This window comes from Pungitius pungitius, chromosome 20 (genome assembly GCF_949316345.1).
Source record: "Pungitius pungitius chromosome 20, fPunPun2.1, whole genome shotgun sequence".
In the NCBI taxonomy this organism is placed as follows: domain Eukaryota; kingdom Metazoa; phylum Chordata; class Actinopteri; order Perciformes; family Gasterosteidae; genus Pungitius; species Pungitius pungitius.
This window is the reverse complement of record NC_084919.1, coordinates 13,665,745-13,689,525: the sequence shown is the minus strand read 5'-3', so window position 1 is coordinate 13,689,525 and position 23,781 is coordinate 13,665,745. Positions and strand designations below refer to the sequence as shown.

Here is a 23,781-nt window from a genome sequence, read left to right as displayed (position 1 = left end):
ATCACCAATCACCTGTTGAAGGAACTGTATTTTATGAACTTTTTGAGGTAGGAGATTCCAGGCTGTGTAAGTGTAAGTGACAGTAGTACCTACTGCTGCACAATTCAAATTACACTCAAATAGTTATTGAGGCAACACTGGTTCACATAAAGACCAGAAATAAATCTGAGTGGGCTAAATAGTAAAAAAAACTACACTAAGGATTTGAGGTAATTGTCACCTATTCTCAGAAAATCATCATAACTGAGAGTTCTTCCCACTGCTTGATGACCATTACAAGGCGCTGTGAAATAAGGATAGTCCCCATCATGCCAAAAACAAGTAAACTTGTGGAAGACAGTGGTTATTTGGGAAAAAGGAAAACAACCATAAATATTATTTAGATAATCAAAGCCTACGTCTCCAACGTACAGTTGAGCAGGTCAATCCATCTTGTTCCAATAAAGGCCAATTTATTAATAACTATTGGCATGTGTAGTAATTTTAAATGCAGTTTTTAAACTCAAAGGCTTGAAAGAATACAGACTGTGCCTTTAAATTGGAGCATATCACTATCATACCTCTCAACTTCACAGGATTTATCTAAAAGTGACCTTTACTTTTAGAAAACCAAACCCTGAATGGTGCATTAGCTGCCCTCCATCCACCTGGCTTCTTATTCACCCAGAAAGACAGTAGAATTACCCCATCACAGGGTACTAGTTTTCGGGTGCGGAAGGATACCTCTGGTGAAGGAAGCGGCCCGGTTGAAGCTGGAGAGTTAGCCATGCCGTTGTGACGGCGTTTCTGATTGGCCGCTGCAGACCTGCAATATTATCCTGCATGTGTCGGCCGCTTTGATTGGCTGCACGGGACCTGCATTGCACCAGGCAGTGGCACTTGACGGAAATATAATGCGAATAAATACAGCGAATATAAAAACCTCCGCCGCGTTTCCACCGATGTTTTTATCTGGATTTGTTCGGTCGGGACGGGGGAAAAGGCGACAGCTTTTCATTGGTGCGACCTAAACGTTTGATAGGCTCGATAGGGGAAGTGCGCAGACGTACTATTGGCTGCCGCAAAGTGCGCTATGGCGACGTGGAATGGCCGATGGAGCCTTCGACTAAAATGAGACTGTTGTGTCATTTACTGTGTGCGTGTGTGTGTTACGATCCACTCCCGCGGGCTCCTGCAGGCAGCCTCAGCGGGGGCGCGAGGAGTCCCCAACACAAGCTCCACCCGGTGGACCAGGTGGAGAGGTCGGCTGGCGGAGAGAGGAGCCGCCCGGACGCGGTGTGCCGGTGGAGGAGGGGAGGGGGGGGGGCATGGTCTGCCACATCCACGTTATAAGATGGGGTTTTTATTGTAGCAAAATGGGAACACAAACAGAGCTGTTCTGTACAACTCTGTATGAAACAAATATAAAACAACCGTAAAACTGGTTTAAGATTATTAAAAGAAGAATGTAATGATGAAGAACGTAGTCATGCTGCAGTGCTGCTGACTATTACACACAGGCGCTGGAACTCGTTTTATTGCATTGCCTGCTTTGTGTGCACGTGTGTATGCACATATTTATGTACTTAATCAGGAACGGTTTCCCTGTGGGCTTTGGGAGAGAAGCTGAAGAGAAGAGAACTTTAAATGTCTTCCTTTTTCCAAACCTTTCGGCACTGATCGAGAAAGTGTGCGCTCCTCTCATCAGGACCAACGCAACAGGGGCCCTTTCATTTGTTGAACTACTGGAACCAATCAGGACGTCTTACTGCATTTGTTCAGTGTTTTTTTTTGCTGTTTAACAGGAGAAATTCTTTTTTCTTACTGCTATGAGTCTCCCTGTCACCGCCCCCCCTCAGGAAGCTGTCACTCCGTGCACATGTGGCATTTGGAACAACTGTGACCTTTAACCTCTTGCAGCCCTTTAAAGAGGCCTTTACAGAGGGCTATTATATCTAATAAGGATTAGTCATTAACCATGGAGGACTTTGGTTATAGCAGTTCAACATTTCCAAATCGATTGTTGTAGGATTTGATCATCCTGTTTCCATAATGTACAAACAAATTGATTATCAATATACCCGTCACATGTTGTGTTTGGGAATTTGTGGTCATGAAAACGAGACGCATCAAGTAGATCGGTCAGTACACACAGGGAATGGACCATGGTGTGGATGTGACATTTCGGAGAATGCCAGCAGCATGTTCATCCCTGCTGCCTCATCCTCCATCAGTATGGAGTTTACTTTTAGCTGACTCATTACATGTCCCACCACTCTCCTTGTAACCCTCCCACTCTCTGGTCCAACTCGCCACGCTTGATTTAAAGGTTACTTTTTTACCCTCCAATGGCTGAACGCACTCTGATGGACGAGCTGCAGTTGAAATGCGTGACTGATTTAATAAGGAGAGTGCTTCAGAGGAGGGGGGGGGGGGCTGCAGCAGTGGCTCAGTTCTCACTGGAGCCCCGGGATGGCCCCGGCAAGCGGTTGGATGCTTGCTGCATGGGGTCCACTTTGTGCTGAGCACCGATTTACACGTCGCTCTACATCAGGGAGGATTAAATCAACGCCGCTCTCTGCACCAAGGGCAGCTCAGCTGCACCGACGCGCCCCCCCCCCCCCCCCCCCCCCCCCCCCCCCTCCATCAGGCTCTGTGCTTTGAACATTGAGGAGTGATGCATTGGTGCAAAGACATGCCGCTGCTCCTGAGGGGTTGGAGTTGGAGAGTTGCATGTGTGCCTGGCCAATCACCCAGTGTGGTAGTTAGCAAAGGCTTCTTTAAAACGGGGCCCAAACACCGGTGGGCCATTTGGTACAGAGTTTTTCACCCCTTATACATTTGCTCACTACTTGCTGCGGCCGGTTATCCCGTGTTTCTCCGCCAAACCTCGGATCGGTCCGCGAGGAGTCACCAGTTTGAGTTAGTGAAAAACAAGATTTGAGAAGTAATGTCTCCAGGAAATAAAATGGATAAAACAAGAGGACCCCACATTGTTTTTTTGTTGTCATTTTATTCAAGTAACGGTAACACAAGATGGGGATAAGCCAGACATGACATGCACAAAATATATCAAAACTCTCTGTGGGGAGCCAGACCTCCTGACGTTCACACGGCGACCGATGGAGGCGGGGTGGTGGGGGGGGGGTAGAGACCGGAAGGGTTAGAGGTAGAGCCCCTCCGGGGTGCCCTCCTGCTTCTTGTACAGGACGTTTTCCTTGGACTTCTTGAAATCTTCGTTTGTGACTTTCATGCGCCGCTCGCGCAGAGCCATGAGGCCGGCTTCTGTGCAGATGGCCTGAGGACACAGAGGACTTTGTTTATTCGAGTTCTCAGCTCCTTCTTTTACAATATTCAACATCGTTCATGGGAAAATTGCACACAGCGACATACGGGGAAATCTGTGATCCTTACTGAAGGTCTATGCTAATGTGTTTAATTCTGTGTTAAATAAATATGGATTTGAACTGAAAAGTTTGTGCTCATCCTCGCAGCATTCGCTCAACAGACAACATGCAAACTGACCACAGGGAAAAGGGAAACTGGAAGCTTAATTCCGACATTTAACAAAGAGAAGGCCAATGTAGAATCATTCATCATAAAAATGAGGGTGGGTGCAGTTTGTTTTTATATAACAGACTTTACATTGCTACGTGGCCGCAACATACACGTCTAATTAAACCTCGAGCATTTATAATCACGGCCTAAATTCTACACTGATCTGATGAGGTTGTAGATCGAATCGTGTACATTTGGAGTGACAGGATGAAAAGTTGGAGGGGAAATGAAGACGCTGCAGAGATCTCAAGGCTGATTGGCCACGACTCCACACGTCACATCTAAGATGTTTTATTGCAAAGATCACGACATCACCTTTTCTCCTCATCTCTAGTTGCCCCCTCACTTGTTGCTTGTTTGCAGGTATGAAACAGTATGATGGATGGAATCCTTCAGGTGCCTCATATGAAGGATTCCATCTATTTGATTGGATTAGGTGATTTTAAGTGCCTTTAAGTGTAGCGGTTTGATCCGCCTGGTGTTGTAACGGAGAACGCTTACAGACATTACAGACCTCCCCCCCCCATGCAGGGTGTGTAGTTGAAATGTAATGCTTTGTCTAAAGGATGGGAGAGAAAAGACACTCACCTTGATGTCTGCTCCTGATAGGTCGTCCTTAGCCAGGATAAGTTCATCGAGGGTGACATCGTCGGCCACCGTCATGCGACTGGTGTGGATCTGGAAGATTCTCCTCTTGGTCTTCTCATCCGGCAGAGGAAACTCGATCTTACGGTCAATTCTCCCTGATGAGCAGAGGAAAAATACATGTGTCAAACTGGGTAATCACACTGATCATTTGGGGTTGATACATCAAATATATATATCACTTTACAAAGTGCTTCATGTGATGATTCGGCTCACATTTTGCTTTTATCATTTAAAAAGCCGATCTGATTGCTGATCAGCCAGACATGGTGTTTACAATAGTGATGGCTACGCCGTGTTTTAAACACATACATACATAATCTTTGGCCTTAAAGACTTTGAATACCATTGAGCACCGTGCCCAATAGGTTGAAAACAGGCACGTAGGGTCACCGCTAATTAAGGATTCCTGCTTACTAACGAACACATTCAATCCCATCCATCGAGTGGCTGGCTCGGTATGTGCGGCGGTCATTGGCGTCACTAAATGTCCTGGAGATCCCCTGGATTCCCTTCAGTGCGTAACTCCTTTGTTGCTGTTCCTGCTGCGTACGTCACTCAGCACAATCCGGCGGATGCGCCTGCAGCAGCAGCAGCACTCGCTGACGATGGTGAATCATCATAAAATAGGTAAAAACCTTCCGGTTAAAGGCGCCAGTAATGTGCATAATGCAAAAAAGGTTTGGAATTATTGTCAAAAACGGGGATGGGTAGGTAGCCTAGAGGTTAAAAAGTTATGCCAACATTTGTTGCAAGTATATGGTAGACTCCACATACAAAAATAAATTAATATTTAGCATTTTTAAGTAGGTAGATATCTATGACTTGTAAATAAATCAAATTCCCCTAGTTGAGGTGTCACAAGTTCGTAGTAACATCACAATCCTGCATCCAGCTTCTCTTTTGACTTCACCCGTATGACACCATGTTCATGATGTATGTTTTGGCATCACATTATTCCTTCATTATTCAGTTCTAAGCACCACACACCAAAGCCATGGTGTCTTTATTATCACTGCGCCTGTTATACATTTATTGTCCACCCGGTGGCACCGTGGAGCGCATGAAGCCCCATGAAGCCCCCGACTGAAAATTACTTATATATATAGTAATTTTCAACAAAAAAATCCAACTCTTCCTAGTCTTTACCAAAAATAATGAGGAAGACTTGTAGTTTTCCTTGTAGTGACTTGCCCTCTTTAGCATAAGTCTATGTATTATATATTAAGATGCCCAGAAGGAGAAATAATTAGTTCAGTTATGTCCCCTTCTCTCCACGTAGTTACCAGCCATTCCCCAAATGCAGCTCCCCCAGTCGTTGTGATGTCACCCGTTGGTTTGAGCATGGCCGTTATGAATCCGTGAGGTCGGCCCCTACCTTGTGCTTTGCAACATTGTGTTTAGATTTGGACTGCAGGAGTAAGGAGGCGCTGTATACAGTGGTGGAGACCTGTCAATCCGCATGTAATGCTGCTCTAGAGCATTGCTGTGTTTCTCCGGTCCCTGATCCGAGGGAACAAGCTAACCGTTAGCATCATGCAGCGCTGGAAGCGGCAGTCATCCAGACACAGTTCCTGTAGGAGTCTGAAGCTCACCCAGCTGTCTGTGCATACGGATGCCATTTAGTACCAAAACGTTGCTATTCTGCACGTACACAGTGTCCTCAGCTCTGCTCTTTGACTTCTACACAATTACAGGAGTCGCCCCCTGATGGACACCAGAGGAGACGCAGCTTTAAGACCTGAAGCGTTGGCTTCAGCCGAGCAGACAGTCATGTACAATTAAAAGTGAGAATCAGAACCAATCAGACTGCTCCTCACCGGGTCGGATGAGGGCTGGATCCAGGGTTTCTATCCGGTTGGTGGCCATGATGACTTTCACGTCTCCCCTGGAGTCAAACCCGTCCAGCTGATTGAGCAGCTCCAGCATGGTCCTCTGGATCTCCCTTTCTCCGCCCGAGTTGGAGTCATACCTACAAACGACAGGCAGGATATGAATCAAACAATCAAACTTCACTGGCCACAGAGACGCCTCCTCACAGCGTGTCCATCTAGCAGTCCCGTTATTTCGAGAGACATCGCCGGGTCACATCTTCCCGCTCAAAAATTAGTCAACGTTCAACTATGCGCATTCATGGAAGTAGGCCAATATTCTACTTAACAAACTTACTGTCTTTTTACATTCGGTTGCCAAAGAGGATGAAAATAGACGAAGAAATTTGCCACTAGTCCTATTTTCTTAAAAAAAAAAAAAAGAATGACAGAAAATCTAACAGAAATAAAGCCGCTATATATATATATCGAGGTGTAGCCAGGTTTCACACTTACTAATCAACACCTAGTCATCTCCCTCTCACCGTACCTCTAAAGGTGCATGTTTCACTGCTCTCGGTCTCAAACTGCTCTTAGTACCTCTTGGTGCCGATGGCATCAATCTCGTCGATGAAGACAATGGAGGGCGCATGTTCCTCTGCAACCCTGAAGAGCTCTCGGACCAGCTTGGGCCCGTCTCCCAAGTACTTCTGGATCAGTTCTGAGCCCACAACTCGCAGGAAGGTGGCTGATGTCTGATTGGCTACAGCCTTGGCGAGCAGTGTCTTACCTGGTAGATGCAAAACATCACATAAAATCATTCTCTGGCACATTGGTAAAAAGACCTTTAGCAAGACAACGCAACGCTAAATCAGAGTAGCACGCCGTTGGTGGGGAGCTCTGGTAAAATAATGGAAGGGGAAACTGCAGCATTTCTATGAGCCACTTCTTCTTTGTAAAAGTGATCTTGTTTGGTGGCGAGTAGATTGGATCTGTATATATTACTTTTTTCAAATGGGACAAAGGTTGAGTTCACACAGGCCATCAGAGAAGTCCATGCCTATGATACTTCCATAACAAAACCCACTGCTGATAAGCTTGGTTTTACGATTGAGGAAAGATGTTTTGAATCATTATAACTGTGTAACACTGGCTGTGAAGAACTTTGTTCCATCTCAGCACGTAAAACGTTGATGAGAGTCTCTCACCTTCCCTGCTGTGGTTCCCTAAAAATAGATCCCCAACTGCTCTTCAAACTTCACTTAAAAATATGATTCAACTGCAATCAAGCTTAAAGGTTAGCCCATATATGCACATACAAGTGCGGTTCAGCCTGTTCATGGTAAATGGGCTGTACGATATCTCTTTTGTGGTCTTAAGGTCACTCAAAAGCAGTTTAACACTACAGGTCATCATTTACACACAGATGTCAGGAGCTGCCATGCAAGGCGTCCCTCTAGCACATCAGGATGATCTTCAGTCATACTTGTTCATAGCAATTTGCAGATAAGTGTTATGTCCAAGGACATGTCGACATGGTCTTGCAAAGCCAGGGATTGAACACCGTATCCTCTAATTAAAGGACAATGACATCAGTAAAACATTATCAGTGCTTGTTGTTGTTGTTGTTTTTGTTCTGAGAGCCACTGTTGGTCCTACGTTTAGTGAATCTCATACCTGTGCCAGGAGCTCCATACAGAATGACTCCTTTGGGAGGCTTTATGCCCATCTCCTCATAATACTCTGGATGTGTGAGAGGCAGCTCCACTGACTCCTGTTAAAAATCAAAAAAGAGGAAAATATGTTATATACATAAACAATTAAACCTTCAAGTCAATGTAAACAGTTCATGAGATGTTTGCTGTACCTTGATCTCCTGGATCTGATTGTCCAGTCCGCCAATGTCAGCGTATGTTTCTTGTGGGGCCTTCTCCACCTTCATCACCGTCACCAAGGGATCAGTGTCATCCATCAGCACACCAATCACAGCATGAACCTGGAGGCAACACACAAACACAAGACAACTGTAAAACGGTATCAAATCAGTGGAAGAGTCGGGTAGTGCGCAGTGTCGTGTAGTAGGGAATATGTAGTAGGGAAGTTAAGTGAGTATAATTATTGCTTTCTTTAGTTCTCAACCCCATGGTATGTTGCTTAAGATGTATTTTTTTCACCTTGTGGTTGAGCAGGACAGAGCAGCCTGGTTCCAGCAGGTCCTTATCCACAAAGGACAGGATGCTCACGTAGTGCTCGGATCCCACCGAGGTGGAAACAATGGCGTGGTTGTCGTCGATAATTTCCTCCAGAGTGCCGACAGACATGGGAGTCCCCCGGAGGTCGTCCACCTTTGACCGCTCCTCCTGCAAAAAATATACAACTTGGATTATTAAAAAAGGAAAACAGTAGGAGTTCAGATTTGGTCTATTCTGTATTGTTCTAGTTTGACAAAAGTTGAATAAATTATCGAAATACCATGACAGCACAAAAAGGTAAGTTGTGTAATATGACGACTGACCTCCTGCTTCTCTTCCAGAGGCTTCATCTGCTCCTGGTTTCTGATGAACTCCTCCTCCATTAATAGGTAGTCTTTGATCCGCTCCTGCTTCAGCAGTTTCAGACGACATTGAGTATGAGGAGTGACTGGAAGACAAACACAGGCAGAACCTCATTAAAGAATGATGTAACCAAATATTTTTTTCCAACCACAAAATATTAAGCTTTTTCCATCATCAGTTTTTATTCAATAATGCCAAGATGGACGGTTGATACTATTTATAAACTGTGTGCTGGCTATGACAGACTTAAAAGTATCCTCAGCTGTATCCAGTGAGCTCGAGTATGCAAAAAACGAGCCTACAGAATCATCACGAGACTTGGCCTTTTCAGGTCCTTACCCAATGGTAGTTTACTGGCAGCATCGGGTCCCTTGCTCTTCTTCTTCCTCTTGCCAACTCTGGTGGGAATCGGAGGCTCATACTTTTTCTTCTTATCCTTCGATTTGGACAAAGTGGGAAGATACATGTCAAAATAAAGTAATACAAAGTAATACATCCCTATTCAATAAGGTGAATTGAAAAGTATTCAGAGCACCTTTCTAGTGCTCGCATCACTCACATAGGTTCGAGTAAAACTAGCAGAATACACGGATTCCACAGTGTTTAGCAAAAAGCGGTTGGCTGGCAGGTCAGGTAATAATAAGAGAAGCTGAAGCTTGACAAATCTAATTTTAATTCAAAAACTCCCTCATTAATTATCAGTCAAGTAAAACAAACAAAAAAATGCAGTGGTAATAATGAAAAAGTTAGTTTAGTCGCCACACCAGACTAATATTTGGCTAACATGACAAGCTAGAGACGCCGGCTAGCAGAAGCGATGTCATTCTCACCTTGTCATCCTTCTTGCCTCCTCCCGGACCGTGGCCTCCACTCTGGCTTTGACCCTAAAATAATAGCACACATGAGTGAATAAAGATGAGAGGAAACGCATTCCTCAGTGTGTTGTGCCCTTTAGAGATAAGGTTAGTTAGGTATTTCCCTTTCCAGATATTAGCTCATTAGCGGAGCTGGTTAAAAGTGACGTTAGCTTACGTGGTCGTAGACAATACCTGACAGGACAGTTGACGTTCAATTCTACACGCTAACGTACATTATGTTACTGAAGACACTAACTTTAACAACGACTTACCATCACACACACAGAAACAGATACAACGCTTCCTTTCTGACTTAAAAGATAGCGCTAGCTACAGCTCGGACAACGGATGCTGCCAAACGAGAGAACCAATGTAACGTTAGCTAACGTTAGCCCCGAGCTAGCTAGCTCTAACCAACTTTTAAGTCGGATGTTTCTTCACAAATAAGACACAAGTCCTCCATAAACTATATGGAAGCACAACTGATAACGTCCAAGGCCTTACGATCAATGCTGTATAAACGGATGAAATGTTTTAGAAAAATAAAAATACGAGCAGCAGAAAAAACTGCTTGCTCACTTACCATTGTTACTCGTCGCACTAAAGTGACGTCAGAGGGTATGGCAACACCAAGGGACAAAAGTGAAGGGAAAAAACTCCGACGACAGGAATCCTTAATGCTCGGAAAGTCTATGCAATAATGATGTCAGGCTTACATCAATATTGTGTCGTTCAGGTTTGATTACTATTATAAAACTGTGTGATTGTGTATTAATTTAACACAGAAGTCACAATGTATTGTTATTGACTACATTTAGAAAGTATAACATGATTATATAAAAAGTCAAGGATTTTCATTGCAGCTTCAACAGCTGTCTGTGTTTACAGGTATAGTTTACAAAATTGATTAATTTTCTATTTAACTTTATTAAACTCGTTTGGATAAATATATCACATTTCATTTGTTGTCATAGTTAAATTCAAATGATTATTGGTGAGCCATCATTGGAGCAGGTCAAGAAGCGCATCAGTTGATTTCTGTATTTTATTAAGACTTATTTGTACTCCGTTTGGCAAGAGTAAAGTAACAGAACAAGAAAAAGCCACTGATTGACAGCCATTGACCTGTACTGGGTATAACACTGCATATTACAAATGGGATAAGGAAAAAGGAAACAATTTACAATGTACCCTTCCATTTATTCTCCCATTTAACTACAGTCCATACTAAGGTACAGTGTTTTCAAATCTTTTGTGAACATGATAATCAATATTACTGCTGAGCCATGAATGGCAGTGCAACAACGAGACCTCCTCTGCTGCACAGCAGAATAAAACCACACTGAATGTTCCATTAGAGTGTTCAAATGGACAAACAGGCGTTTATTCAAAGTGTAGCGACACCTTCGCCTGAGTGTGTGTGTTTGTGTGTGTTTGTGTATGGGCAGACTGCATTTGCAAGGCCATGGCAAAGCAACATCTTTGCAGTTTGTATTAAGGCTGCTAGATTCCAGTCAGGATTTCGACCTCTTCATAGCACTGAGACGGCCCTTATTAAAGTTGTAAATGACATCCGTCTGAACACAGACTCTGGCAAAGCTCCAATATTAATGTTATTAGACTTCAGTGCTGCATTTGATACTGTCGACCACTCAATACTTTTGTACAGGTTGGAAAACTGGGGCTGGGGCTCTCAGGCACAGTCTTAAGCTGGTTCGGGTCATATCTACAAGACAGGAACTATTTTGTTTCCATTGGTGACTTCGTATCAGAACCAAACGACGTAACGTGTGGAGTCCCCCAGGGTTCGATCTTAGGGCCGACTTTATTCAACATCTACATGCTCCCACTAGGACAAATCATGCAAAATAATAAAATTAGCCACCATTGCTACGCTGATGACACCCAAATCTATGTAGCGCTATCACCAAACGACTATAGCCCCATCGATTTTCTGTGCCAGTGCATTGATCAAATCAAAGACTGGATGTGTCAAAATTTCCTACAACTAAATGAAGACAAAACTGAGATCATTGTATTTGGTGCTAAAAAAGTAAGGTTTAAAGTAACCCAACACCTTCACTCTGTGTCCCTGAAAACATCAAATAAAGCCAGAAATCTGGGGGTTATTATGGATTCAGATTTACAGAGTCACATCAAATCAGTAACAAAATCTGCCTATTATCACCTCAAAAATGTAGCAGGACTTAGAGGGCTCATGTCAGCTCAAGACTTAGAAACACTTGTACATGCCTTTCTAACTAGTAGGCTGGACTATTGTAATGGTCTCCTTGCAGGTCTTCCAAAAAAAAAATGTCAGGCAGCTCCAGCTTGTCCAGAACGCTGCTGCTAGAGTGCTAACAAAGACCAAAAAATGTGAGCACATTACACCAATTCTTAAATCCTTACATTGGCTCCCAGTATGTCAGAGAATTAATTTCAAAATCCTACTGCTCACATATAAATCACTACATGGTTTAGGGCCAAAGTATATCACTGATATGCTTCCACTACATACGCCTTCAAGATCACTAAGATCGTCTGACACCACTCTGTTAGTGATTCCCAGAGTAAATACAAATCATGGGAAAGCATCATTTAGTTACTATGCAACAAACAGCTGGAATAAACTACCTGAAGATTTAAGACTCGCCCCAACTCTGACCACGTTTAAAACAAGACTGAAAACTTTTATGTTCACCTTCGCCTTCTGCTAAATTTTACCTACATTGCCCTTTTAACCTTTAATTAAACAATTTTAATATGATTTTAATATCTCACTCTGCACTGTAACTTTGAATTCTTTTTATATTTACAATTTTATTTGCTGTTTTTAAATTCTCTTTTAATTCTTGCATTTTCTTCCACTTTATTGTATGACATGACATGATGTGAAGCACTTTGAGTCTGCCTTGTGTATGAAAAGCGCTATACAAATAAACTGGCCTTGCCTTGCCTTGCCTGGATTCAAGTCTTTTCTTAGTGTACAGACAGATTTAAAACAGCCACCATGTATCAGATTCTTTATGACTACAAATCCTTTGAGATATCCGCCAAAGAGACTTGTGGCTGGAATCTAAACTTCCTTACCTTGCGTTTCTTTCTTTTTATACAAACACATTTTTCATTCTTCACACATTCTTCATTCTGCATATGTTTCATTGATGCCGAATCACACTTCCTTCTTCTCAGTTTGTATTGGGAACTGAAAGGGATTTAGCAACAGATGACTCACAGATGTAGTATTCTAACAACAATTGGAAATCATCCTGGAAAAAAAAACATGCAAACCCCGTACAGAAGGATTGTAGCACATTCTTTCCATTGTTCTGTGGACATCAGACCCACTGACGCCTAAAGCTCAGCTGGTGAGCCTGCAGGATTCTCACCATGACATACGTACATTTACAGTGAGAATAAGGACCATTGCACTAAATCAGTGGCCTCCTGCTTGGCCCCTTGCAGGTTACACCGAAGTCAGTCCCTCCACCGGCATTTATGGGCAATGTTGGCAATGTTCTTGTCCTTTTGTGTACTGCACTAAATCAAGACTACAACCAATCGACGCTGAGCTCAAATCAAACGATAGCAACATCGGGGAGTGAAAATGTCCTCATGTCTGTGTCCATGCTTGGATAATGGACAGAGTTAACAGTAGGCTTCTCACATAACAGGTGAACCTGAACACGTCTGCTTGGTCCTTGTGAGGTTCTTTGATGGGCTTGGTTTTCCTTTTGTGCTGATAATGAATGGAAGCAGGGAGCCTTTTCAATGTTAAATCATATGGATGGGAATAATGTGTGTCTGAGTCACAGATGAGGTGAACCACTGACAGTGCCGTTGACCTATTCAGATTGTTCCATTTGAACTTTAATAATTATAAAACACAGTATTCTGCATTTACATGAAGCTATTTTTATGTATTTTTTTCAGCCAAGAAGCGGGAATGAGTACTGTGAGGTAAAATGAATGCGTGGAAGTCGGGGTGTGAAGAAGCATGTAGCGCGTGATATCTTTTAGGCAGAGATACAGGGGCTCAAGGCAGGCTTATTATATTACCATGGAAACTGACATCCTCACGGGAGAACATTCCGGCACACTGAGCCTCGTCCAGATGTGAGTCTCCAGCAAACCACCATGCATCTTTCATGGAGCCTTGTTCTTGACAAGGAAGTGGGTGGCTGCTGCAGGTCGGCTTGCTTGTCAAAGATAAGACGACGGAGCAACGAGTTCAGTCTTGTACATTCTCCTGTGTTCCAGGGAGGCCGTCCTCCGGGTCAATTTGTCCCCACACGTCTCGTCCCGTCATCCTTTTGTAACCTTTAGAAAGGATTCAGGCGGTTCTCCGGTCTGTCAACGCTCGTTTCGGCCAGCCGGTTGTTCATGATGCCCAGGGCGCCCACCCCTCCCGAGAAGCCGTTCTGGCGTGAACCGGAGGCGGACTGTCGCGGGTGTCCGATGGCCATCTCCGAAAGCTGCTTCTGCATAATTGCCAGATTCACCTGCAGGAGGAGAAAGAGATGAATACATCAAGAGGGGAGAAAGTATTTTTCAAATGTAAAGGAGCTGTTTTACACGATTAATGTATTTTTAGTAACACAACCAGTATAAACAGTATGAACTTATTTAAATCGGGAGCTTCTAAAAGGTGTAAAAAATATTTTTCTCAATACATTTTTAATAGTGTATTTCCTCCATGTGCCATATAAATAAGGACGTTTGCCTGCAGATTTGAGTATTTTGATTGGATCTTTTATACTTTCTTGTCTTCATGTGACAACTCACATAAAAATGAACATGGCCCTCTCCAACGCTTCATTAGATTTGCTCATGTCGAAATGAATTCGTGACAAAAACATATATTGAGATGTATATCAATCACACAAATCTTACCAGATACACGATCAAAGTTTTTTTTTTTGTGTCCTACAACTTTACACAATTGATTTTCAAATTGAATTAAAGCTCATCTCCCAAAAAACAAAGGGGATATTTGAATGTGGAGTTCCTCTGATTCACAATCTTAATGCTTAATATTGAAATTTCACCATCATAATGATTGTTTGAATGGTTTTACCACTATTGGTTCATTCACATTGTTCACGCAGTACACTATTTATTCTTCTAATTGCTCAAAACCTTCAGGCTTTTTAATCAGAATAGTCATTAAGCAGGAGAAATGTGATTATATTTTTCCAGCTGAGAAGAACCCTGCGGTGCATCAGCATTGTTTTGACATTCAACAGGCTCACTCTGTTCATCCGTCTCATCTGCAAAGTTGGCTACCAGTTATGTAAACATAAGGATCTTTGACATCGAGTGACTTTGAGGGCCGTTGAAGGGGTGAGAGCAATGGGGTAAGAACATTGGTATTCAGATTTACGTAATACAAACATAGCCTAGGAAACAACTTGAAAAAAGACCATATGGAAAAATTAATCACAAATACGCAACCTTTGTTCAACTATTGATCTTGCATATTTTCATTCTACAATTATTCCAATAACTTGATGCTAAGTACGGAGAGGCCGTGATGTTGCATTCTGCATCGTGAGTCACGCAGGAAAGCTGCAAAAACAGCACTAAACATCCAATGGAGCGTATGATGAGGGAGATGGCCGAGGAAGGGAAAAACAATGTCTGGCATGTAATGGGATTTTATCAGCCACAACCTGCTCCATCCCTGAAGCTCTCACCTTGTTGGCTGCCAGGAAGTCCCTCATGGAGATCATCTCCCCAGACATCCTGCGCCCAGCGTCAGTCTCGCTTTCGTTGATGGCATCTGTCTCGATGGAGGGGTCCCTGCGGGCGCGGAGGTGACCCGGGGCCACCACGTTCCGCCGGGGTCGCCGGTGACCCCTACTGGGCAAACAGCAGCGGCAGGGCGCCTCCAGCCTCATTAGCATCCAGTTGAGGACCTGCTTGATGACAATGGAGATGACGTTGAAGAGGGAGTAGATGCAGCAGACCCCGGTCAGGATGAAGAAGAAGTTGCCCAGCCGGTACGCGACCATGGCGTGGCCCTCGTAGACGACCCGTTGGCTGCTCACCATGTCTCCGAAACCAATGGTGCTAAAGGCTACAAAGCAGAAGTAGAGCGAGTCCAGATAGCCCCATCCCTCTGCTGCCGTGTACATGAACGAGGCACAGCAGGACACCAAGATGGCTGCCGCTCCTAGAATGAGCATGACGCAGTAGACCGAAGGCTTCCAGCCAGCCAGATCCTGTCCTTTTACTCCTCCATCTCCCCCAGCTCCGTCTGCTCCGTTTCCCCCGGAGACCTGGTGGCCATTTGGAGGCAGCACAGCTTTGTTATGTCGTCGTTCGTGACACGACTTTAGGACCACGGCGATGACGGTGATGACCCGCTCTAGGAAGAGGTTGAAGAAGAGTATGGTGGCTGCGCAGCCGAGTAGACCGTAGACCATCAGGAAGACTTTTCCTCCAATGGTGGCAGGAGTGGTCATCCCAAAGCCTGAGATACACACAAACACACAATGCTCTCAAAGGAAACATGAAGATATAATGAATGAACACTGAGAGTCATTTCATTACTTGACCTTCATAGGTGCAAGTGTCTCTGAATAAATAATGAATCATTTTACTCAAAATCTTTACCATCACTTTAAAAACATACTTAGTGCCTCTTGATCTTACACTAACAATTGAGTAAATGAACACGGTAACGTATTGCTGTAAGTTCACAGAGGATTTTTAATCTTACAGTAACATACACTTAAATGTGGATCCCTTTCATGTAAATGAACAGTCAATGTTGTCAATTAACAATAACAGAAGACAATTAACAGTTATCCTACGCTAACATACTGTCAGAGGTGTGGACTCGAGTCATGTGACTTGGACTCGAGTCAGACTCGAGTCATGAATTTGATGACTTGAGACTCGACTCGACAAAACGTACAAAGACTTGCAACTCGACTTGGACTTGAACACCGATGACTCGTGACTTGACTTGGACTCGAGCCTTTTGACTCGAGAAGACTTGCTACTTTCCATGAAAACTGGGGGATAACATTTTCACACCACCGCGCCGCTCTGTTTATCTGCATCTGTCAAAAAAATGTGCGCCACCTGTATGCAGAGAGCGCGCGCTGCCTGCACGACATCCAATCACTGCAGTCCATTTAACCGTATCAACGAGACAGCTCGTTCATGGTTACAAAAATGGATTCAGACTCCGATGGAAATCCTCGCCAACATTATGTCAACGTCCGTTTTAAAGTAGTGTAATGAGCTGAGTTAAAGTTATTAGTTAATCAGTTATGCAGATGTTGCATGTGTTCACGTTATGCTCTGTTACCAGCTGTAGTTACGCGAGACAACCCGAGTTTTGGGGGGCCGTGTATGCGGAAGTGTTCGTTCGGCATGGTGACGGCCAACAGTGACCGAAGTTGAGTTGTTTTATATAAATAAATGCAGCGGAGTTGCAAGCCAGTCATCGCCTCCTTATTTACGCTGCAGCATTGGGGTGAGCGTTACAGTACTATAACACAGTCACAGTCCATCCACCATTACCCTTCCCTTCGTAGTCTAGGTCTGTGAGGCAGCGCACCATCACCCAGGGTTCCCCGTCCCCACTATAATAAAAGGACGACTTGAAACATGAAATGGTACGACTTGTGACTCGACTTGAGACTTGTTGGCTGTGACTTGTGACTCGACTTGGGACTTGCTTCGTCTTTGACTCGACTTGACTCGGGACTCGAGGGCAATGACTTGAGACTTGCTTGTGACTTGCCTAACAGTGACTTGTTCCTACCTCTGCATACTGTAATACAATATATGTTAACATACTGTAAAAATATTAAAAAACTGTAAAATATTGGCCTCCCTGCGGCCAGTAAGTTACTGTTAATATACAGTGAAATTGTTTAGTGTGTCCATTGCTTCCAGCGATTTTGATCTCGTTTTTAAACCAAACTCACATATTGTCTGTTGTTAACAAAGATGGCTGGTATCCTATTCTTCCAGGGAAAAAATGATAATCGCACAACTACTTTGATTCCCAAAGTTGCCATTGGCGACACAGTCTCCTTCCCTCTGCGTCTTTTTGTAAGTCACTGAAAGAGCTGAGGTGTTTTCAGTACAAGCACATCACAACAATCGGTCCCCGAGTGTGTGCTCGTCTAAAATGTCCCTGTAATCCCACCAGTCTTTGGCCTAACAAAAACACAATTGTGCCTACTCATATCTCAGTTTGTATTCATAGAGCTAAGAAGAACCCATTAAGCTGTTTTTACTCTGAAATGCTGCTAGCGTCTGACTTCTACTTTGTCTCCTGTGGAAAGACGGATGAACAGAATGGAAGTCAAAATGAGGTCTCTCCATCGACTGAACCAATCTCATCCCCCATTTAACACCGAAAGCTCAATAAAGCACCGTATGTCGCTCTATCTGTTCATAACAATTAGAACACATACTGTTATATGTAAGGCTATTACAGGGTCACACGCACAGCGTCCTGTGGTGTGCATCGGCAGCTGTGAATTCCTTTTTTTACAACAAAACACAGATAAATGTTGATTGCCTTTTGTGTCACGAAAAATATACTCTGAGGATTTGATTGCCTCTGTATTCAGATTTGTTGTCTGATTGAGGTGGAGTTTTATTCCAATCAGGCCAAATGAGATGTTTAAGAATGAACTATTCTTCTATTGTATTGTATGCTCGTGCCACTGTCAATAAGACATCTGTGTCAGACATTAATAAACAATTGAGGAGCCTCACCCACTGAAGAAAACATTCAACCCAATGGTCTAATCTTTAATTGTTCAATGACTTAATAACTGATGACATCATTTACATGCTTCTGTTTTGGAATGAGTGCATTTTTTGTGCAATGGTCCCTTAGAACAAAAGTTGTCTGTTTTTAGGATAACGATCTGTGGATCAAACGGGCTTTCGGTCCGATGGGACATTCTTTGGGCTTTTGGGACTTCTGATCAGTGGGTTGTGGACCAAAGGCATGACACTGTCCCAGAGATCCCCAAGCATTAAAGTGGTAAGGATCCTCTGATCTTTTCATCACAGAATGATGGACCACCATTACAAATAATTGGCTTGAATTAGAAACTTAAACAATTTCCTCAGCTTGTTTAACCAAATCAAGTTTTATCAGCGCAGTTATTTCGCTCTTTGCTATAAATCAAAGACTGATGCACATAGTTCTCTTCCCGAGGATAGGCCACATGTTTGTTCGCAAAACGGAGGGATGAGAAGATGAAGAGTATGAAGAGGTATTCATTCGTTCTCATTTTGGCTCATGCTGTAGAGTTTGAAAGAAAGGAAAATCGAGCTATTAAATTCTGGTGAGACTCATGATAGGGAAATGTTTTAATAACACGAAGACTCAATCAAACCCGTAGTTTAAACGCGACGACGCTGAAACAGTTTGTCTCCGTCTCCCCGTCTCACCAATGGTCGACACCACAGTTCCCACGAAGTAAAACGCGCCGGTGAAGTCCCATCGAGGTCGGACCGTATCCACACGGATGCCCGCCAGGTTGGCCTCCTCGTAGTCCCTCAGGAAGTTATTCAGGTCTTTCTTGCTCAGGTTGTGCCTCTGACTGAAGTGCTCGAACCTCTGTGCCCAGCGCTCCTTCGCCTCGCGCTCCTTCGGCTGCTCCAGCGCGGAGAAGACCGCGGCTCCGCACAGGAGGTAGATGATGATGAAGAGAGCCAGCAGCAGGAACCTCGCGTTGTCCTCGTTGATAGGACCGGAGCCGCAGCAGGAACCGCTCCTGCATGCCATTATGCTGCTGTGGTTACGGCGATGCAGCTGCTGGTCGCCACCTGTGGCATGGTGTTCCCAAAAGAAGAGACGGCGACTAGATGTTTTGCGGCAGAAAAGTCCTGCGCAATACAATGGAATTGTTGTTGTGGTAGATCATGATCGATTTCTCCCAAGTCTGTTGATTGGGCATTTGGCGAGCGAGCGTACAGCCGCGGCTGCTCAATGTCCTGGGTCGGAGTGTCCCCGAGCAAGACGCCTAAAGCCGAACTGCCCATTGCTCCCACTGGGTGGGATGGGTTAAGTGCAGAGAATCACTTCCCCACGGGGATTATTGATGGATACACACTTTCTTCTTCTACTATCTACAGCGCGAGTCTAACGTCCCCGCATTTCATCTCCACCGCCTTGTGTGAGTGTTGCTATGACGCGCAGTAAGGAGGGACCCTGCCTCTCCAAACATGTCCCCACCTCCTCTGCGCGTTTTACCCAGCGCGGAATCAGCGCCAACACGTCGATGACCAGCCTCTGTCGCTTCATTCAGTCAAATCTGCTACATCCCTGTGAACATGTGATTATATCATATTGCACACTGCGTAATGTTGCAAACTTCGGGATTTGATAATGAGTTATGTCCTGACAATGCTCGACCTGAACCCAACTTTGGAGGTTTGATTCCGACAACGTGGAGCGAGTTTGCAAAGTGCGATCAATATGACTTGACATTTGTGGGCTTCGATGAAGGATTCATGCTGCTGCCCGATTGCTTACCCTGGGACTTTGTGAGCAAATGTCACAACGGAACAACGATTCGAGATACATTATTCAGTATCAGTGGGAAAACCGAAAGGCTATTTCTATAAATTTGCGAGTTTAACAACTCGACGAGACGTCCAAAGCCATTTCAGAACCATGGACAGAGCAGCAACCTTTCTAGGACACTCTCCCGCCATAAACGGCTTCTTCCAGTCAACAGTCTATAAAGACCCCCCCCCCCCCCCCCCTGACTCGGTCTCCCCCGTCCTCCACTCCTGGGACACTTGTTGCGCATGCTCTCTGCTCTTTATTCCACATGACACTTTATTTTATATTTTAACATTAATCTTGTTTTTTCCAGTTCTATTTATATTTTTTGCACTATATATTTTCCAGAACTGAGTGATGACTGTTGAGCATCGGATGATGTAATTGTGTCTTTTTTCTGAAAAGTTATATTCTTAGCCAGAAGTACTTCAATGAAAGTGTCAATTGTACCAATTATTAGCAATCCTTGCTGTAGGTTTTAAAAGTGAGTACAACAAAATACCAGTGTACATAGAAGTAATGATTACTAAAGTTCAGTAAATGTAATATGTTAGTAATAACAGTAATGTATTTCCATAGTAAAAATACTGTCAGAATTCACAAACTGGAGGACTAAATTGCGCGACAAGATTCCAACCAAAATGGGTTTTAATGACTCAAAAACACGTCTGAGATCAAGCAGGAACAAAGCCCAGGACACATCTGAGCACAACAGGCAGGGTCACAGGGTAAGCCAAGAATAACATACAATCTGTCGACACAAATGAGTGAAACACACTGCTTTGGAGCAGGTGAAAGGAGAAGGCAGACAATCACAAAGGGCGACAAAACACACCATGAGAAGATACATAGAAGGCATAAAAGGAACAAACCAACACCGTGAAAAACAGAAGATCAAAATAAATATAATTGACACAATATGTATTTGGTTGAACAACATTGGATTACCAAAACAAGGGTGAATACTATCATTAAACACATTTGAATACAGTATTACCACCATTGTAAAGGAGGGTGCGTTATTCTAAAATTAATACACTTACTAAGGTTGACCAATTTCTATAATTTTCAGTGTCCAAACATGACAAACACCTGTAGCAGCTCATCAGATTGGAATGACCTGTTATGGTTCCATATAACAAGACAAGAGTAAAGGGCAATCCTTTTTTCAGTATCTCCGCTGATCGTGCATCGATTTGAAGGCCCAATGCCTCGTTTTAAGTGTCAGAGCCAATAGAAGAAGATCTTACTGAAAGATATGTTACAGATATGTGTGTTATCTGTGTTTGATCACCTTGCTTTTTGCCATTTAGGTTTCTTTGTTAGCATCTGGCTTTGATGTTCCTTTTGGTGTGCAACATTATTAGATTAGTTTTTTGATGAATGCCTTTTATTTGACCGTATGTGGTAGACTTGAGTGTCTCCCAAATGTAGGAGTGGTTGTTTACATTACATTACATGTCATTTAGCTGACGCTTCTATCCAAAGCGACTTACAATAAGTGCATTTCCACATAGAGATACAAACTCAGAAGAACAAGTAACAAGAAAGTACAATTTTCATCAAATAAGCAGTTTCAAAACATGTTATAGAAAGTGCCATTATAAGTACAATTTAAGTGCTACCATTTGTTAGTGCTACGGTTTTCTAGTGTTTTAGTCAAGGTAGAGTCTAAAACTATCAGAGAATGCTTAATAAACCATAGGTGTGCATGACTTGAAGGACAGAGAATACTTGCGTCCTTAGCTCATTTCAAATCAGATCTGTGGGAGGGTGGGGGTGTGGGTGGAGAAAAAGATGGATTATAATACAGACTCCGACTGTCAAGATTTGATAGGCTTTCAATGGACATCTACACGCTGGAGGAAATTAATCAATTCCTGGAAGAAACATTTGGAAAACCTGTAAAAGTGAGAGTACTTTCCAGACAGCCAAATTCATAAATGGTTTTATCATTACAGAAAGTGATGGGTACAGATCGCTTGGATGAGAAGAAACGTTTCCGTCTTGTGGTTTTGGCAATTGGTTGTTTGCCAGTCGCATTTCCTAGCTGAGCAAAGCTGCTCAGGAGGTCTGGGCTTCCCCGCCCGAGGTTGTGAGAGCATTTATTAGAAAACGTACCTGACCAATGGGACAATGGATTTGAGTATGTCTTCTTCTGTTTTCAGCCAGAGACAATGCTCTGGTTCTGAACGTTTTGATAGAGACAATCTCTCTATCTCTCTCGTATCCAGTGAGCATTGGGTAACCATAGAAACTAGGTTAAAAGGTACCGTTATAAACAGGAAAATGCACACACGCATATAGTCCTACTTCTCAGACAGAAAAGATTGTGTCAACAAGATGTTCCTGAGAAGGATTTGAATATCATAAATACCCTAATCTTTTTTCAGCATGCAGGTCTCTCTGTCTCTCTCTCTTGATTACGTCCACACTGTTCCTTTTTTTACCATACATGTGGGCACTGTAGTTTATCTCAAGTCACCTTCAACAAACACTGTCCTGCAGTGAATACTAATTAGGGCACCAAATTGATTCACAGCTGAAAATAGTTCCCAACAAATGCACTATTTACCCTTTTTTTAACCATTGCAAATATTTTGTTGTACAAGCAATACATGTTGGTTTTGCTTTAGTTTTCACTAATTAAAATTAAAGTATAACACGCAATTATCAGTAGTTTATAAAAGTATAACAGATTGAGATTCCTATTGATGTGCATTTGTTTTTTGCCAACATTTCCAGGCCAATTATTTAGAAGAATGAAGGTGGCAAAACAAAAGAGAAAACACAACGACATTGAGGTGAGGTGAAACTGAAAAAGGTGATACTGACATGTGAGAGTTAGTTTAGTGCCGGGAGTCCAAATGAAGAAATAAGTACTTATATTTTTGCCTCCTCCATTCATTTTCAAGATTCAAAGCAGCAAGTATTCAACAAATGATTCATCCTCCTCCAGGAAATGTCTTTTTGAATATCAGTTTTGTGAAATGACGTCTTGCTTTGTGAAATCATTGTCTGTGTTTTTTTAATCTTGTCTTTTCTGTTGTTTTTTGACTGTCTGCGCCAATGTTGTCGTGGCTTCAAGTGATGAATTTAGAATTCTCAGAAGCAGCCCCTCTGCAGTTTTCTAATCCTGTGATTAGATTCAGTGTTTCTCTCTATTTCTCTATATATTCTAGATTTAATCCATGTTGGTCATCTCTCTGTGGAAAAGGACAAGTGCAATACAGGTTGTGTTTGTGTCACGAAGGGACCCTGGACGGAGACTCGGACTCAGGATCAGAGCTTCCAACCTTTCTTTATTCAAGGACAGATATTAGTTATATTTAGGGACAAATCTAAATGGGAATTCCGAAGACAGGCAGTAGGTCGGCAACGCGGGAGGCAAAAGATGGTTCTGGTCCAGGGGAATAGGCAGGTTCGTGGTCAGATGCAGGCGGAAGGTCGAGTCACGGGTTCTAATGGGGTTTCAGGCAGATAAGCAAAGCGGTTCAGCAGAGAAATGTACATTCAATACCTCACAACCTGCCCGCTGCGTCGGGCTGTTTTTATAGGTATCTCTCCCTCGCAGGTGTTCAGCGTTCCGGTGATTGGCTCCGGGGTTCGCGTCCTCTCTCGCAGGTGTCTAGTATTCCGGTGATTGACTCCGGAGGACGCGTTCTTTGGCTCCCCCTCGTGGCCTCCTGCCGTCACGCTGGGGTTGAGACCTCACAGAGCCCCCTCCTCCACGGCCGGCTCCTGACGGTCGAGCCACTGTAGACGGCGGGCGACCCCGCGGGCGAGGTGCAGGGCGATCCGGGCGCATCCGATGAAACTCC

The 23,781-nt window shown here is 43.6% G+C and overlaps 2 protein-coding genes across 3 annotated transcripts; both read right to left on the bottom strand.

The window, feature by feature from the left end:
• Positions 1-2,972: 2,972 nt before the first annotated feature.
• Positions 2,973-10,075, bottom strand: LOC119195120 (26S proteasome regulatory subunit 4). 2 transcript variants are annotated; one of them, XM_037449783.2, is made up of 11 exons: positions 9,989-10,075; positions 9,379-9,432; positions 8,888-8,984; positions 8,509-8,633; positions 8,168-8,353; positions 7,861-7,989; positions 7,671-7,767; positions 6,594-6,783; positions 6,003-6,154; positions 4,126-4,280; positions 2,973-3,277 (listed from the first exon to the last, which is right to left on the bottom strand). In XM_037449783.2, the coding sequence occupies exons 1-11, from the start codon at positions 9,989-9,991 to the stop codon at positions 3,143-3,145; spliced, it is 1,323 nt and encodes a 440-aa protein (XP_037305680.1). In that variant the 5' UTR covers positions 9,992-10,075; the 3' UTR covers positions 2,973-3,142. The 2 variants fall into 2 exon arrangements, with proteins under 2 accessions (XP_037305680.1, XP_037305681.1); XM_037449784.2 differs by lacking the exon at positions 9,989-10,075 and adding an exon at positions 9,678-9,844.
• Positions 10,076-10,427: 352 nt separating this feature from the next.
• Positions 10,428-19,610, bottom strand: LOC119194548 (potassium channel subfamily K member 13). Its single transcript, XM_037448656.2, has 3 exons — positions 18,841-19,610; positions 15,102-15,880; positions 10,428-13,907 (listed from the first exon to the last, which is right to left on the bottom strand). Exons 1-3 carry the CDS (start codon positions 19,175-19,177, stop codon positions 13,728-13,730), a joined length of 1,296 nt encoding a protein of 431 aa, XP_037304553.1. The 5' UTR covers positions 19,178-19,610; the 3' UTR covers positions 10,428-13,727.
• Between the last annotated feature and the right edge of the window lie 4,171 nt (positions 19,611-23,781).